Consider the following 18,782-nt stretch of genomic DNA (forward strand, 5'->3'; position numbering starts at 1 on the left):
TCTCATTTATTCTTTCATTGAAATATTTGTTATGTAGAAATTAATATTATTTAGGTTCTTCGTTTATTCCTTCATTTGATATTCCTTCTTCGGGTAGCTTTTTTTTTTTTAATGTCTAGTTCTTCGAAACTTTATATATAACTCTCAATAATCGTTAGACGGAGCGACGAATCGAGCTATCGACGACACAGATAATAAAAATTTAATTTGAGAAATCCTCTCCTGCAGTCGCTAATTCCAACTACAGCGAATCCAGAAATTGTAACAACCAATAATCGTTACGGTGTCTCGACTCAACGTAGAGACGTGCACCATACATTTATAAAATAAGTTATAAATAGTTTAAACGATTCGTTGCTATTAACTAACTTTTCTCTCTCGCGGTTGTAGCCGAAGATTCGAAATCGAAAATCGATATCCAGTCCAAAGTGGGCTTAAAGTAGGTGTTCTCTGTGTTCGAGAAGGAACAGGATAAGATAAATTGTGATCACGGGAAATGTTAATCCTGATAATGAGTTTGGTCGAGTTTCGGTGCAAAATTGTCGGATTAAAGTTCTCTATACTTTAGATGGTTCCTGGCCGAATAAGGAATCGCTTATCGCTGGATTTACGCGATCTTATAGTTGGAACGTTGTTCGTTTCGATCCTCTTTCGTCTCGCGAGAAAGCTGTAACAATCACAATTTTCTGTTACCACCGCAATCTTCTTCCACCATCGTTTAACGTAATGTCATCATCGAGAGTAAAAGGCACAAAAGAGTTTCAGCGAAGGCGATTTTCTATTTTCACGAAATAATCTTATCCCTTCGTATCCCGGGTCGAGTCTCAGCCCGAGTTTCCTCGTTCGATCCCTCCGTTATTCTCACATTTTCCTGAAACACCAAGAGTTTCGATCGTCCATCTCGAAATGGACCAAGAGCTGACCCAACAAGAATAGATTTATTCGATTGCTAAGCCGTGTTGGCGGTTTTTCTTTGTTAGTTTCCGAATATACCTTTCTCTCGTTTACTTTCTACGTGAACTTTTTGGCTCAAGCTTTTTTTTATTGAATCACCGATTCCGTCATGTTAGCCGTCAATGTTGGCCGATCAAACACATTGATTTTGTTCCTAGGTAATTTTTTCGGAACCGGATCCATTCCATTCAACGTTCTTATACTCTGGATTTTTAATCATCGACAAGTTCTTTTACACTAGCCACGAATCTTGTTAAGAAACACTGAGAGCTTTTACGCGGTTTTTTTCATTTATCCGATCGATTATGCTTACAACGTAGTTTCTTATCCACGCGACCGTTCTATTTAACGAGCTGTGAATGTCGATCGATTAGAAACATCGAGAGATCCTGTGCAATTGTTGCACAAGTTGGTCGATCCATTCGACCATTTTTACGTCCTGGACGCGAGTAAGCCATAAGAAAGAGACAGGATACCGTGTAACACGGAACGGTGGTTGGAGATTAATCGAAAGGATATCGGGACGAACGAGCACCGCTCGACTTCATAGACCACGCTAAATTTTCGACAGCGCGTAATCTCGTGGAACTGCGAGAAATTAATTATCAAAGTTGTTGGCAGTCTGGTCGGCTCGTTACATGCCGGTTCGTCGCACTAATAGAACGAATTCCGCGAACGAAATTTTTCCCGCGATCCTGTGTCTCGTTGCACGGGATAATCGCGATAGCGCCGAGTAATGGCGCCATCAGTACAGATAAGGGTTTTACGTCTCTCTTAATTAATCCTGGTTGGTCTGTATCGGGCTACGTGGAACGGAAAGAAGGTGCTGTAATTGAAACACTGTAAAGCAAAGAGCTTCCGACCAAGACACGCGATTCGCGCGTTTGCGGTTCGTTTCGTTCCATCGTAATTGCAGGGATTTTAAACATCGAAGGGAATGCGATTTTTCGAACTGCGATCCGTGGAGACGAACGAGTCAAGACGACACGCGATATCCTTCCCCTTTCGTCGTTCACGCGCCACCCTAATTTTCTCAACTGACAAATCGCGTGCTCGATTCGGCTAATTACGAAGTCGGTTTATACACGGTATTTGAAAAGTTACGTTCAAATGTAAAAAAATACGTAGCACTGGTCGATACAAGCAACAAAGTCTTAATAACACGCGACAGTCTCTGGTGTCGAAGTTATGAAACGTTTTCAATTATCAGCCTTTAAAACGGTACGAGAGATTTTATCGTCTGTCAATTCGAATGTATGTTGTTGCTGGATTCATTCACACCCGTACGATTCTACCGATCTGAGAACAAACGAAAAGGTTGGCTATAATTTTTATCGGGCCATAAATCGTAGCCTAGCGGCAGAAAGAGGGGAAGGTCACTTTTAGGAAAAATGTTTCAAATGGCTGGCGCATCGACTCTCTCACGAGGGTGCCTTTTTCTCGAGAATATTTCCAGCTAAACGTGTCTCGTGCGCCAGAACCAGGCAGATGTAGCGATATGGTGTACTGCGAGTAATTGGACATTGTCTACGGACACCGTCGAAATATATATCATCCGCTTTCGCGATTCGTGAAACATCTCTGCCACGTACCTCTGGATTAATGCCTTTTCACGGGAGCTCACGTTATTGCGGTTATTATTGTGCTCACCTGCGCTGCAACCATACCCTCCTTCAATCTTCTGAGATCCGTGTGGCTCCAGGCGCTCCGCGACCAAGGGTGGGTATCCCTCAGGTCATCAAACCTGAATTCCCTCAACTGATTCTTCAGGAACTTGCGTATGTTCCATGGTAGATCGTTGTGCCTGCAGCAAACGAACAAAAGGAGAAAATTAATGTCTTTCTAGAATTTATCGTTCAACGTAACATATTACTTCGTTCTGAAATCTTCCGCGGTTTTTCTTGCATCTGTTTGCGAATTAGAAGAAATAAAGAAATATGGTTGGCTGTATATACTTCTGGGTTACCTTTGTATCCGTCATGGCCTGTACTTTTTTCTTTCTCGTGAAATGATCGTGCGATTTTATTTTGTTCAACATACTTGAAAGATCATAAACGAAGACCACAGAGGAAATACACGAGGTGTAATTTTTTTATGTGATTTATTGTTGAAACTATCTTTTAATTAAATTTAGTTATCGGTCTCGCGACCATCCCCGTATTTCGCCTCATTTATCATCTGGCCATTTTCAGTTCCCACTTGCTTGATCAACTTCATAAATTGAAAAGCAGGGGAAAGTGATGATGCTGTAAACGCTATTTTCTAAATTTATTTTGCAACTCGTCGTTATTTAACGTCGTCCTACTGTAATAAATGAACACGTGCAATTAAGTAATTTGTTTCTTTCTTTCAAGATTTCGAACGTTAATCGTGTACTTATGTAATGAAATTGACAAACTGACAGAAAGTAGAGTTGAGCAGTTTGACCCGTGACTCGTTTATCAGCAATTTCAGCCACACCACAGCGATTCAAAGTTAACTTGTTTCGACGCTTTATATCTGCTCGTATCATTTCACCGTGTACTTTATACACAGGCGGCGATCCGTTTTATCGAGTGTGACGCGATACCGTGAAATGGCCCCTGTTTCAAGTAGCAACACACCGCATGTGTCCTGCGGACAGGGGAAGCCGTACTCTGGGGGGAAGTAGAATGGAACAGGAGATATACGACGAGAAGGGACGGTAAAGCGAGTAAACTTTGCCTCTTACAATAGCATTAGGCGACGTGCAAGTTTCTCCACAGGTTCGGTTACTTCGCCCGCACTTCGTCCAACTTATTTCATACAAAATGCTTGATTCCTTTTGCGAGGATTTTTATAGACGGTTGTTGGTCAAATATTGGCATACTGGAGACTCGGGTCGTCAACATTGTTAGCGAAGCACGAGTAGAAATTCGCGAAAGAAAACTCTGTCCAGACTGTGTGTAAATCCCGATGTTTGCTGTGTACGCAAAATTCCATCGAAAATTTTCACTATATAAATATTATCTACAATATGTTGGTATATTTGCACCATATCGAAACTAATGGAATTCATTTGAATATACACACGATCGAGTTTCTATCGACGAAAGATACGCACAGACGATATAGAGCCAGCGTGAAAGGAGTATTCGAGATTGTGAGCCACGTTACCGAGGCAATACAGAGCGACGAAATACAAGCGAATGAGAGAGGAACTAGGCAAGCTAGGGAACTTCGCATCTTGGAATAGCATTAGCCAACGTCTAACTTGCCCTTAGTTCCCCTGTTTCTCTCATGGTATTCTTGTTCCGTGTTAATTCCTGTTGGATATATGTACGGTGTGTAACCTGGATATCCGATCTCGAGTTACAATCAATGTTACACTAGCTTCCTGTCGCCTTAAGATCCTGCTTAAGGTATATTCCGTACGTTATATCTGGCAATTTAACACCGAGGCAAACGTATTCAGGGGACGTGTTCATTTAGACTCTGACAGGCACGGTACTCGAGCGCGTGAAGCTTTAATTAAAGTAATTACGTCGGGGTAAACTGGAAACTTTTCGAACGACGAAAGGAAAAAAGAAAGGAGGTAAAAACGAAGAAGACCGGAGAAGCTCTCCTTCTGCTAACATACAAGGTTAATCCATGAAACGAGTGTAATTACGAGGCCGAGACAGCGACTCGAGGCGCACGAGTTCTTGTTCGAAAGCCATATACCCATTAAAACTGTATTACGAACCTGGATAATTCTAAGCACGCGTCGCATTCCTAGCCCGTTTCATTCGGCTGACACGTGAATTAACCCGGCATAATCGACGCGACGCAGAAGACGCAGCCTACCTCGCCTCATCTACGTGGCGAAACAATTTGAATAATCGCGCGGATGTAGGATGAAGCGCGGATAACGGCAGAGAGAATCCGCGTCTTGTTGGCTGTCGTTGGCGAACAGCTAATTGAGCAGGACGCGATGGCGCCAAGTTGTATTTCTTGATAGCATCGCGATTACACGCCTAGTGTAATTACTCGCGGAAACTCGTAACTGCGTTTCACCGGCTTGCTGCAAAAGTTTCGTAGCGTATGACAATGCCGCTAACTTTAAACGGCTCGATGTGTGCCTTCCGCGATGCGCCTTCCAACTTTGTTTCCAGTTTCCACCACCTTTTCCTAACCCATGTTCCTCCATAGTTACGCGTAATACATAGACGTGCGAATAATCGATTCCGCGATGGTTTAATTGGCAAGGCGACGCGGTTTTATCGTCTTGTTGGAGCTTTAATGGCGTTCATTGTGCGAAAGGGGCGGTGACGTTGCGTGGTGAAACCGAATGTTCCGTGGTTTGAAGGTAAACTTGATTAACACGGAACTTGAAAAATTATTCCACCAGATGCAATGGAATTAAAAGAACGAAAGGACAGATTGAGCAATATTTACGTTGTGTTTTGCTGTGCTGATTCTTCATCGATTATGTGTTTGCCAGGTGTATTTAAATATTTGCCAACTTTTGTGCAATGAGTTTCGTGAAAATGCGGCTATTTGAAATTGTTTTACAGGGTTGCTGCGCGTGATGTACGTGTCAACATTTCGTCTCTTCCAATTCTTCCCTCGATCATCGCGCTCTCTCGTTTCACTGTACGTAATAGCCAATTTTGGTATGAAAATACTCCACAAATTCTCAATGAGATGCCGGGAAACAGAAGGGTCGTGACATAAAGGAATTTTGTTACATGACTAAATGAGAGGATAGAACCGTGTATACGCGGCGGATGGAGAAGGAACGTGCGTATTGTTACCTCAACAAATCTGACCTAAATCAGAGATGGATCTCTCTAACCGTTTGCCATCAACCGCACCGCATGGTGGCTGAATGCACTTTGAACATGGTGCGAGGGGAATTTAACTTCGAACGAATTAGGTAACCAAACGAGCAGCCTGTGTACCCATCTCCTCCAACTCCTGCTTCCTCTGTTTCTCTCTCTTCTCTCTCTTTCTCTTTTGCCACTTGTCGTCCGATAATTCTAAAAGTTTATAAGGACTCGCTAGGGAACTCGCTCTCTAAACATTCCTATCAATTAACGTTTACTAAGCTGTTGCATACGTTAACTTTCTAATCCCTGAGCCATCTGTTTTTCTCGTTTGCTATTCTAGAAAAGAAGATTAGCAGAATGTTTGAAAAGTTGACACTACGGCCCTTAGCCATCGAATTACACGTACACACTTCATCGAACGATCATTAACATTCTCGAGAATCCACTTAAACCTATAAAATTTCTACGAAAACGTACGAACCGCTCATTTTGAAGCTTCCAATGGTTCTAGCGTTAGCCCGCTCGTAACGCTGAACCAGCCACCGATAACGAAGACAATCGACCGAATGACTTATCCGCCTGATTAGAATCGTTTACAGACTCTAACTGGATTTTCTCAGCAGTTATTTAATTTTCATCGTTTTATTTAATATTACTATGTCTAACTATAACAATAATAACAGGTCACCATCGAGCAGGTTTTCAAATGTTAATATTAACGATTACAAGCATTTGGCTTGTGACACCAGCAGATCCTAAAAACATACAAAATCGTTCCCTCTAATTCGTTCGAACGCTAGCTACCAGCTCGTATTCGTATTCTCTATTTGTCGCGACGCGTTCTTTGTATTCTGCGCGGTCGGACCCGTAATCGACACGGATTGTTTGCTCGAAATACTTTCGTTGCTCCTTTGGACTGTTTACCGCTCTATCCCTAGCAGCTTCCTTTCCAACCCTCAGCTATTCCGAATGGTGATTGGATTTTCAGGTTGGATTGCGTCGTATCGAATGGATTGTACGCTATAGCGTCTGTTAAGACCCCCGTACAATCAGTAAAACAGGTTATATAACAAATAAATAAAAACTTATTTGCTAACACTAAATATTTAATGAACATAACTTAAGCGTAAGTACGAAGTTGTAGAGTTCTAACATGCAAAGTTGTCAGAGTTCAAAAGTCCGACGGTCCAAGGGTACAAAGTCTAAAGTTCATGTAGGTATTCAGTGGAAGTTTGAGAGTTGCTCAAAGTCCTTGTGTTTCTATTCCTTGCAAACATTGTATTCCCTTCAAAAATTGTATGCCTCCTGAAATAAACTTTCCTCGAACGATATAATAGTCTGATCAAACGTCTTATTTTTATCAAGTTCTTCGAAAATGAGAAGAGAGGTTTACCCGATTCAGGAAAATATGAACTTGCCAGACGTCTCATTCTGTCTCTATTCACGCCTGAGTGTCACTACGTGGTCGTGTGTGTCACGTGCACGTGTAATTAAGGGTTCGTTAGTCCAACGTATGTAGAGGGTGTCTCGGAAGTTCCAGGTGAATTAAATAACGCGCTCGGTTTCGGGACTGCTCAAGACTGACTCTCACAGTCAGAACCATCTCTTTTATTCCCTCAATTCACGCATACGCGTCCACGTTCCACACAAATACGCGCATAGATACTTTGGATTATTATATTATTATAGATACTACACGTGTCAGAAGACGTTCTTTGCGTCGTCCTAGTCACGGCCAGTTAATTCTAAAGATAAAATTATGCGCTCTTTATCGCTATAGAGAGAAAAATTCAAACAGCAAATAAGTTTTCGACGTCTCACCATTAAGTTTATAAAGTTCAGAATATCTTATTTCAAACAGCGTCTTCGTATTCTGTTTTTGAACCTTCAAGTCTCCCCGACTATATTCGCCGGATGCGGTTAGCCTCGGGTCTGTGCATGAAGCGACATACGAACGATCCGACCAATAGCCGGAACGCGGCTTGGTAATAATTAGGAAAACCAATAAGCATTAGAGCCGGATCGTTTGATACTGTCGCTACGTGCGACCGCATACGTACAGTGAAGTGAATTGGATGAGACGAAGTACGTACGCTTATTACGCAGGATACGCCTATAAATACGTAATCAAAAGCGCTAAACGATGCGGAGTTTCCATTTGAATGCGACTGTGGACTAAAAAGTGTTCGACTGAACGGAACTACAAACTGACGGAAACTGTTCTAATGGACGTTTCCAAAGACGATTAAAATAGTTATACTGGAAATTAAAGTGTACGTGAAGGTAAATTGGATAGGTCGCTATTGGCAAATCGATCGGTAAATAGCAAAGTTTGCCAGCGCGTTTCAAATTTGTTCTGCATTTTTACGCAATGTCAATTAATTAAACAGCGGAACGACGCGTCGAGATTGTTTGCGTAACCATTTCCACCAGCAGACACAATGTCGAAAATTTTTGGTCGGACAGCTTTGGCCATTCCCGCGGTTGTCATTTGTTATTGGCGCGATATATTCACCGGTCGATGAACGATGGACGTACTTGAATTTTTAATCGAGCGGGTATTGCTCGAATCAATCGTGCGTCATGTGATCTTCCTGAGGTGTATACGTATAGTTGTTTGTGGTGATAGTGCGCTACTGCTGGCTTGTAGAGACTGGAGAGGCCGAGATAGGTTCTGTTGCGGGTGTAGATGTCGCGCTGCTGGGGTACTTGCTGTATATTCTTCCTATTTAAGAACCGTGGAAGAAAAATCGGACTACGGTCGCCGGGATATTGAACCCGGGTCCCGAACGTTCGTAACCACTGCGCTGCCGTTGTCCAGTGTTAGTTAGTGTCGAGTGGTGATATTTGTGCTGTCGAGTGTAGCCACATTCTTATCGGCGATGAAAACCGAAGAGACGGAAAGTAAAATCGGCTCTGACTGGTTTGATCCTCTTTTCCATCGCGTCTAAGCGAATCTCTAATCGGGACGATATTCGGACGATCCTGTCTGTAAAAATTATCTTTTAAAATGAGTGATAAGCATCGGTAGCCGAGGATGGACGATCCAGGCAAGTGTTTGGGGTAGGTTGGCTGACAGCCAGGCTCTTGTTTGCGCTCATCGATAACAGGGTGTCGTAAAAATTCCGCCGCTTATTGGTCATAGCCGACCGAATTATTCTTTTTCCCATCCTTTCTCTTCCTTCTTTTTCCCTGCTGCGGTAAATTTCATCGATCGCCCGGCGCACGGCGAGAGAAGGGTGGAAAAAAATTCGGGCCGATATCTTGCTTCTTCGTTTTATCGTTCTCCATTAAAGCTGCTTTCCCAGCATGATTGCCCTAATTACGTCCTGGCTGTACAAAGAGTGGCCAAAATTACACCGGAGCCGAATTCTTTCGTCGATCTTCGTCAATGTCGCCCGAACGAAAATTGGATACGACGGCCGACGATTTCGACGAACGTCTTTTTCAACATAATTGCCCTAATTACGCCGTCCTCGAAGAAAATCCATCTAAAGAGATAACACCGCCGCGGCATCTTCCATTCCCCTTAGTATTTTCTCTTTCCCAACGGAGACCAAAGACTTCCGACCGGAGATCAGTCGTGATTTTCTAGTCAACGTCACCTGCTTGTACTTTTGAAGCATTTTCACATTAGCCCTTCATGCATATTCAACGAATACAACACGTGTCTAAGAGGAGAATGATATCCACGAAGCTGATTTCACGAAAGCGCTGCCTAGTTTTCGTCGTTTTCGTCGGAGAGAAGTCGAAAGGGTGGTGCGAAGCTTTATGTGTGGGTACGTACACATGTGAACGCAAAGAGGTGGGGGAGGATACGTTTTCATCGGAGAGAGTTAATTGGCAAAGCGCGATAAGGTTGCTGGGCTCGATATGCATACGAATGGCGAATATTCCGTTTGCTGGTGGCAGTGGCAGTCACTAGGCATGCAAATACGACTTCCGGGTCTGGTAGACCGGCTCGAGCCTATCGCCTGTTCGAAACGCACACGACCTCCTTCGTCGCTTTGATTATTTCCAGAATTTAATTAGCTGTTTCTGCTGTTCGACGTTTCACAAAAATTAACTGATTAGCAGGCATCGATTCATAATCCATGTTTCCTATGATATTCTTCGATTCGTATGGTATTCAGTACACAGATATGCGATAGATACATTTTTGTTAAATGTTATTTTCTGCTCAAGTATAGTTATTTATATTCTATGTGTTCTGTATATATCTAGCCGTACGAATGTACGAGTACATCCGAAGGGTAAAAGCATCGAATTAATACCGAATCTACTTAGTCCGACGTTCTGCTACACTTAACTCCTTTTCGTATATTTCGAGAACTAACGAATTAATTTTATTTTGATCTTATTCGTTACCACGTTAAATGTATTCCAAATGAAACATTCGACATTGCCTGCTTCAACTTCATTCTTGCAAAGGAATTAAATCGTTCAATAACAGAGAAGTTACGAGGGAGAAAATTTCATAGTACCAGGTGGGAAGGGAATCAGTCGGCGATTTTTTCCAGGCTCCCGATTTCGCGTAAACTAGCGTCTAGCTGGCAGCGCATTAGCCGCTGGTTTTCTTCTATGCTTTAATTTGTTCGGCGATTAGCCGCAGACCCGTACTATTTCGGTGGTCGTCGCCGTGCGGCACGCCCGGAATCATAAAATTTAATCCAGCGTAAAATCCACCGACTATACGGTAAAGTTAGTTACTGCCTTTTTAAAGTTGCCTCCTCTCGGATCCCCAACAGACAACTGGCGTTTTTCCGCATCTTCCTCAACGGATAATACCCGTAACATCGTAAAAATTTATTTTTGTAATCCTTTTTCTCGTCGTTCACTTCCTCTTACACACCTCCTAACAGCTGCGTTATTGACCATAAGTAATTGGACGCTTCCAAATCATCGCACATACGTAAATGATACTTCAAACGAAGCTTTTTAATCCAATTTTGGTCTCCGAACTTGTACGATCCTTAAACGTGTCTTTTTAACGTTGAGATCTTTGAATAATTGAAATGTATGTTTGCGATTGTATTCTATAAGATTAAACTATATGAACTGTTAGCCATTCATCGAAGATATATGTGAAAATAGAACGATGCAGGTACATTCCTTGTATCGGTTACGATCAAGCAGAGTACACGTATTTGATTTTAGTTGCAGGAAGAGATAAGGAGTTAACGATAGGCTAAACGTATCGTAACTTTGACATTATAATAAAAATATTAACCTGTCGATCGTTCGTGCACGAGGTGTGCAAATACTAAAGGACGGTAGTGCATCTACGTATAGCGATTTAACGAAGCTATTACAGTTCGCGCGAGTGCCGGAATCGTGTATCGCCGTCGTTACCGTTACATCTGCGTGACATTATAGTGGTTATCATACCTGGCAAAGCTCGCTAAATGAATTACACACGGTTTTAATGGTGGTGATGTCACGCGTGTAACATAAATATTCGGTAATTACATCGTTTCGTTTAGCGGCACGTTAAATGGGATGACTCTTCTTCGCGTCATTCTTTTCCGCAATTCGTGAAACTTTCCGCCTCCTCGGAACGTTCAGTCGGAAGAACGACATTTGTTATTGTTGAGAATCGTGGATCTTAATTGCGGAAATAAAAGTAAAGGAACACTAAGGTTTCACTTAGAATTCATATTAAAATAGTTTTAGATTTATTTAACAAACGATTTCCAGGATCTTCGTCGATATACATTCGCACGCGTCTCAGCACTTTCTTTGTTTCACCATCTTCCATACCACATTACCAACGGAACAATTATATTCATCTGTTTTTCGAAACGCCGCGCACACATATACTTCCACACACTCATATTCACATACGTGTGTCACTAGTACACGGCAAATCTAGTCTATCACACAAAATTATACATATCTCAATAGTTATATAGGTCCTGGTTTAACACTTAAGATTTACGATACGCACTAAGGACGACACGGACTCTGAATGCTACTAGGTATGTAAATATGAAACCGGAATTTTTGTATAGAAAATACACGTTTATTGTATGAAAATGACTAAAAATATTTTATTCGAAGTATTGCCCATCGCTAGCTATACATTTTTCCCACCTGTCTGGCAATTGGTGGATGCCACGCCAAAAAAACTGTCGCTCTTTTGAGGCAAACCAGTCATCGAGCCATTTTCGTACATTTTCGTAAGAAGTGAAGTGCTGGTCAGAAAGTGCGTGTCCCATCGATGCAAATAAATAGTAATCGGATGGAGCCAAGTCTGGTGAGTAAGCCGCGTGCGAAAATATTTCCCAATTGAACGCTTCGATCGTTTCCTTGACCGGTTTTGCTGTATGCGATGGTGCATTATCATGAAGCAAAATTGCTTTGTGTTGCCTTTTTTGATATTCTGGACGTTTTTCACGCAAAGCTTGATTCAAATCGATCATTTGTTGTCGGTAGCGCTCAGTATTAACGGTTTCGCCAGGTTTTAACAGCTCGGTGGTCTTTTTCGATGGTCTTCCACGTTCTTCGTTCCTCGCGTCAAAATTGCCACTTCTGAATTTTTTAAACCACTCAAAGCACTGTGATTTACCAAGAGCATGCTCACCGTAAGTTTCGACAAGCATTCGATGCGATTCTGCAGCAGTTTTCTTCAAATGGTAACAGAAAATCAATGCTGTCCGCAAATCGTAGTTTCCAGGCACAAAATTTGACAAGTTCAACGCTATTACAAACTATGCTGTTGTATGAAACTTGTATTGTTCTGAATCGAAAATGTTTGTGAGATGTCAACAAAGACTTTTGGCATCAATGACGCAGTTTAGTGATAACTACATTATCAGCTAGGGCCATCTATAGGCAAATTCCGGTTTCATACTTACAGGCCTGATATTTTTGAGAAGTGTTTTAGATCTATACGATGCTCAACTATCGTAACATTTCTGAACACGTTCCTAACTTTATTTTGTCTATCCTTGTTTATCTGTCTCATAGTAGACACGCGTACCTAGGGAGACAGTAGGATCGTGACACGACGTAAAGTTTTAAGTCACGTTTCGGAATCCAAGATCCATGATCCGATTTACGAATACGAAGCCTCGGTAGCGTGGACTCGGTAAGACAGCATCGACGCCTTCGACTAACTCCGCGAAATCGAGTTACACGTTACAGCTACATTAACTCCGTCAGAAGTTGGTGTCTGTTCATGTGGTCGGTTTTACCGGTGTACGTATTACATATATATTGGTGGCAAACAGACGTGCAGGGTTCGTGGCCGCGTATCGTGGGCCGGTTATACCGAAAATTAACCTCTGTACGTAGCTTGCTATTTGCCTCTGGCGACCTCGTCGTCAGGTTGCCGAAGTAACTCTGTTTCCTGTTGTTCATCTAGTAACCATCCCACTTTACCCTTCAACTTCGATAGATTAGGCGGTTAATCCTCTGGCTCGTGATTTAACGACAATTCTCGCGAAACGATTTCTGTCTGGTTGCGTTTCAATCGCGTTGTTGCGTCGTAAGTCGTAAAGGAACGAGTTGGGGGACCACCGTGAACGATTTCCGTATCGTTTCGCCGTAAAACGTGCTACTCGCGTTGAGAATCTGCATTATTCATAAAAAAATGAACGCCACGGAAACTCCATCCACAACGGGTATTCATTCGACGAGACAGTTGCATCGGAAGATAATATCGCCTCGGTGAAGTTTCGCGGGCAGACCGCGCCAACCGAGGCGTCACGACGCGACGTCGTTCCAGTAGATTCGATAATAACGAAGAGCAGCGGATATAACGCGATCTTACGGTAACCGATTCCTTAGAATCTTCGCTTTTCTTACAAATTGGATTCGCTGGACGGTGCTAATAATTCGCCTCTCTGTCCCTGTTCTTTGCCTGCTATTCATCGCCGCTGGCGTACAATGCCCAAGCTTAAAGCCATAGATTCTTTCTGCAGGGAACTTCGATCGTTACCGCGGCTCTTCTTTTCCATTCGCTCGCCCCGCGGAACCGTTAACGAACGTTCGTTGATTCTCGGCTAAAGTTCCACGTAGCCGATGGTTTTGCACCGCTCGTTAATAAAATTAATTAGAACGACGTGGAACGAGTAACAAAGCCGCGTGACAGCAACTTTTGTAGCGACTTTGCGCTCGTCGAAAGAGCTGCCGCGCCGAACTTACGTCAGGCATAGCGGCTTCACGCGATAATCTTGTTTCTTTTTTCACGTTGAAAATTATAACTAACGAGAGATTTATTTTCTTTTCGTGATTGTGACGCAGCGAAGGAAGAGGAAGGGACAAAAGGGGGAGAAAAAAAAAAAGAAAAGGAAGGGTCAGGGGGTTTTGCAATTGCCCTTAGACGTCGTGATAACGAAAGATTGATCAGAGGATGTATTGTGTAACGCAAAGACAGCTCTGAGCTAATGTTGTAAAGCGTTTCAGGCTTTTCTAATCAAATTTTATATTACAATGTTTTATAGGTATAAATAAAAAAAGGATGCTATATAAAAATATGTAGATGGCGTGGAACAAATCAAATGAAAAAGTTATAACGCGAGAAAGAATATAAACCTTTTATATCGTTAAACTTTTATGTGTGGGTAATCCTGGAAAAGAGGTATATTACACAAATTTGAATACGCGCGATCAACTGATATGACGAGTCAATTGATTTATGAGATGAAATAAAATCAAAATGAACTTCCTAGGATAATACACTGAATTTTTTATCACTCTTCGTCGGTATTTTATCGATAGAAACGGCGAACGTTTTTAAACCGGCTATCGTAATTGCATCGATCGTAAACCCGTTCTTGCATTATAGCATAGCAACCGCAAATCCTTTATTGTTCCCTACTTCGAATTTCTATTATAACTCTTCGATAAATCTTCGAATGAATCGTGTCACGTTCTTTTCTTATTTATATCCATGAAACGAATCGATACATTTTGACTGGAAGAACCTCAAACAGTTTAATATATTTTGGTATCCGTTTGTTAATAATTCGGTAATGAGAATGGAACGATTATCGCCAGATTTTACACGTAGATTTTACACGAAATTTTTAGATCGATACGACGCGGAACGAAGTCACGTGTGAAAATTTAAACTTCCCTCGACATTATTACATCGGCTGAATTAACGGACGGGTGGAAAGGGCTAGTGGCAAAAGGCACACGCTTATATTTCACATTGGTCGTTATCGTGGAAACGACTGGCGTTTGCACACGATCTTTAAATGGAACCGAAGCAGACGCCTTGGCGAACCAGTGGACACGCCCGCCAGCTATCCGAATGAAATTGAACGGAGAGAACTCGTGTGTCGATACGGAACAACCGGTGCAGCGCGGCGGTTGTTTCCTTCTGGAGGAATCGGGTTTATCACAGAGTGAGCAGATTTTTTAAATTAAACTCGTAAAAAATTCATTGCACCTACACCGGGATAGTTTCGTTTAATTTCACGCAAATAATATTCAATTATTCAATTTCTCTATGAAAGATATAGAATATCATGAAAATAATATTCGCAATATCTATAAGATACATGATACATACAGCGATTGCATAAGTATTGTTCGTATTTTTCAATGAAACGTTTCTTTGCATCTTTTTCTATATTTCAATTGTTTCCTACAAACATCAGATTTTATATTTCATTTTGATGGTGTCAAATGTTTGTGCGAATATTCGTACATGCTTAGACTTAATCGATTAATATGATACAATGTTGTGCAAACCCTTTTACACAGTTCTACCTTTGCTGTTTGCGTTGACTAATTTAACTATTTCTTTGCACACGTAAGATTGCTCAGATTCTTACAATCGTTGTCGCTGATCTTATTAATCGTTTGCTTAGAACGTTTAATATCGTATTGGAATTTTTCTTTCTATTAGGTTGTCCGAAAAGTTTCTTTCGTTTTATAAGGAAATAATAGACGCACAACGTTTTTTGTCTTATATTATTTTGTCGAATTAAGTACGATCCATTTTGTTCTGTTGAGATAAACACCGCGACATTTCACAGACCTGGTTTCACCTTTGTATGAAGGTGCACTGTTGTAAAAAACACGTTTGCGAAAGAAAGACACTTTTCGGACAACCTAATATCTCCCGATGTGTGCAGAATGTACATAAAAGAAAAACTTGCTACCTATGGACACGTGTAAGTCGACATCTAGACATGCACTTTTTACTGCATTGGTTATATCGACGTCGATGTGTGACACTTCGTGAAATTTCTAACTGTAAGTCTTAACTTCGTGTTAGAGGATTTGTCGTTGTGACAGGTATACAATGGACGAATCATTGTTTTTACCACTCTGCGATTAGTCAATCAAAATTTTAAGGGTATAAGAGTCGGTCGTAAATTCTTCTCGAGGTGTCTTCTATGGACAAAACGAGGAGATCTTGCGCGAAAAAGAAGCCATTATTTCGAATCGAAAGCGAGATACCTTCGTCGATAGACTTGGCAGACTTCCGTCAGTCGGAAAAACAATTCGAAAACTGTCTTATTGTTCTCAAGGTAGCGCTTCTTACCGCCTGAAGGTAACGAAAGGTGTTGCTCTTCTATAGGTACCACCGATGGTAGTATCCATTTGAATTTCTTTTTTTTTTACTACTCGAACGAGAGAAATGAAGAAGAGAGAAATAAAGAAAGAGGGAGCGAGAGCTCCTCGTCAATTTCCTAATTTCCTTTCGTCTGGAAACTGGAGCGGCGAAGCATCGCGAGTACACTGGCAGAAAATCGTTTCAAATCGACACACGAATGATTTGAAGTGGATTGAAAGTGCACCGAAAGTAAATCGAGCTTCGAACGTTTCTCCGGTAAGGACGAGAGGATGGTAGAAAGAAAAAGACAGGAAGGAGAGAAAGGAAAAGGGAAAAGAGGTTTCTGCACGGGTCACGTATGAGTATCGGCTCCTTAAACTAGAACGACCGCTTTTAACGAATAAATTTCTACTTCGGGAAAAAAAAGCTCGCGTGAGTCTGCGAATATTCGGCTTGCACTCTGATCTCCACGTACACGATAGGTAACCACACTTGAAATACAGCGCTTTGCAAAGTCTCGCTACGATGCACCAACCGAATGAAAGGATTTATAGCGTATGCACATTCTTCGTCTTTCTTTCTTCTTTTTCTCTTTCTTCTTCTTCGAGTGGAACGTTGGCACGCGCGAGCCAGATGCTAGAAGAAACCTTCGATTGCATTACGATGACACTTTCCACGTAGCTTCCGGAAACCGGGAAAATTTCTCTTCCATAGCGAGCCGATATTATCGTACGTCGAGTAGTCTCACGTGTCGCGGTTTCGATAATCTTTCTCTATGGCTATTGCGATCGTTATCATCGCGTCGCGGACCGCATTCTTTCCGAATACGGTTACGATCACGTCGAGTGCAGTCGAGAATATCAAATCGCGTATGTGCCCTCTTCCGATCCTTACCGGGTAAAGACTGCATAATGAGGTCTGTATCTCTTTCGAGACATTGCCGCGTTCTATCGTTGATTTATCTTCTGAACGCAAATTTTAATAGGAATCGATGAACCACAGTTTGTAGAAGTCTAAATCATTCACGCATTAGCGGTGTAAGAGAAATAACGAGGTCATAAAATTTATCAAGTTGGAAAGTACACGGCTCGTAAAGTAAAAGCGCAGTTCGAACGTCGGAACAGGAATTTGATAAGACATACACATGCAATAGGAGATAATACAGTGTTCGAGTACTTGTTAATTAATTATTATCAGAATTAGTTTTTCCTCTGTAGTTTGGTTAATTAAGATTGATATTTCAGTCGTAATACTTGTCATATAGTGATTACTACGAAGCAGAAAAGAAGACAGGGGATTTTACCGCGTAATTTTAGTGAAAAATTGAAAGCAAACGTCAGAAGGCGTATCGATCAACTTCGATAACGTTGCAATATTATTTTTAAATATTTCCTTTGTTTAAATATTTTCTTAATTTACATAGAAGCAAATGATTCGTCTTTAAGTAATCGAGCATTAATTATATATCGGATACCAAAATTGAAAAATCTGTGAGAAGTAGAGTTGATCGACTTCGCTTATATACAGGGTGGTTGGTAACTGGTGGTACAAGCAGAAAGGGGGTGATTCTACGCGAAAAAAGAAGTCGAAAATATGGAATAAAAATTTTTTTTTTTAATTTTTTCTTTTTTTTTTTTAATTTTTCCATCGAGACAACGATCTACAGTGAGATCCGTTATAACGTACCGCACGCGTACCGAGCGAAAATTCAAAGTCAATTTTCTCGAAAACAAAGCCTCAAACGAAAAATTTTTATTCTATATTTTCGACTTCTTTTTTCGCGTAGAATCACCCCCTTTCCGCTTGTACCACCAATTACCAACCACCCTGTATAACTTGATAAACTATATTTATAACTTGAAATCCAATTTGCATTTTTAAGCTCGTACTACTTACGGCTAGATCAATCCACATATACATATTTAAGGGATTAATTTATATTCTCTTCCATCTGAAATATTCTCTTCCATTAAAAAAAAAAAAAAGAAAAAAAGATAAACAAGGTAAACTCGGACCTATATCCAGGCTTCGACAGGCATATAGGCGTTCCTCCATCCACTTTCGTCGATTCTGCGCGAACTTGGCCAACTCCGCGACGACCTAAATCTCCTTTTCTGCTTTTAAGCTTCAAGCATCATCCTGGACGCTACTTGCACCCTGTTCTGCATGTACGTTATCCGTGTGCTTATATATTTATGCGCCGTTGAGCGGATACGACCGTACGTCGACGCGATAAACTCGCAACTTTGAACTCTGTTAGTATCACGTGCTCTAGAAGAATGATAATGTTCAACGACTAGCTTTCACTCGTTCGGACTATATTACTCTTTGTCGTGGGATTCTTCGTGCGCGATCCTCTACGATTTCAATCTTCACGATCAAGTCACCGATTAGGTCGAACTTACTTCATGACTCAAGGTAAAGACTTGTTGCTCCGCGGTATAGAAGATCTCTGTCACTTTGTCTTCTGTTAAAACTCTTAAGAAAGATCTTAATCTGCTTACTGTTCATTAAAACGACGAAACTTGAGAAAAAGTTGCCTT

At 41.4% G+C, this 18,782-nt stretch overlaps 1 protein-coding gene and 1 long non-coding RNA gene across 5 annotated transcripts in view; one reads left to right on the forward strand and one right to left on the reverse strand.

Annotated features, from left to right (window-relative positions):
* Positions 1-18,782, forward strand: part of LOC138180945 (uncharacterized) — a 214,367-nt gene that overhangs the window by 55,933 nt on the left and 139,652 nt on the right. The gene's annotated exons all lie outside the window — the stretch shown is intronic.
* LOC138180943 (dipeptidase 1) overlaps positions 1-18,782 on the reverse strand; it is a 257,130-nt gene that overhangs the window by 51,853 nt on the left and 186,495 nt on the right. For all 4 annotated transcript variants that reach the window (XM_069115320.1, XM_069115323.1, XM_069115322.1 and 1 more), the window contains one exon: positions 2,605-2,758. In XM_069115320.1, coding sequence (XP_068971421.1) covers positions 2,605-2,758 — 154 coding nt within the window. The remainder of the gene's footprint in view (positions 1-2,604; positions 2,759-18,782) is intronic.

The sequence above is a fragment of the Bombus flavifrons genome, chromosome 6 (assembly GCF_040668555.2).
Source record: "Bombus flavifrons isolate JBK064 chromosome 6, iyBomFlav1_principal, whole genome shotgun sequence".
In the NCBI taxonomy this organism is placed as follows: domain Eukaryota; kingdom Metazoa; phylum Arthropoda; class Insecta; order Hymenoptera; family Apidae; genus Bombus; species Bombus flavifrons.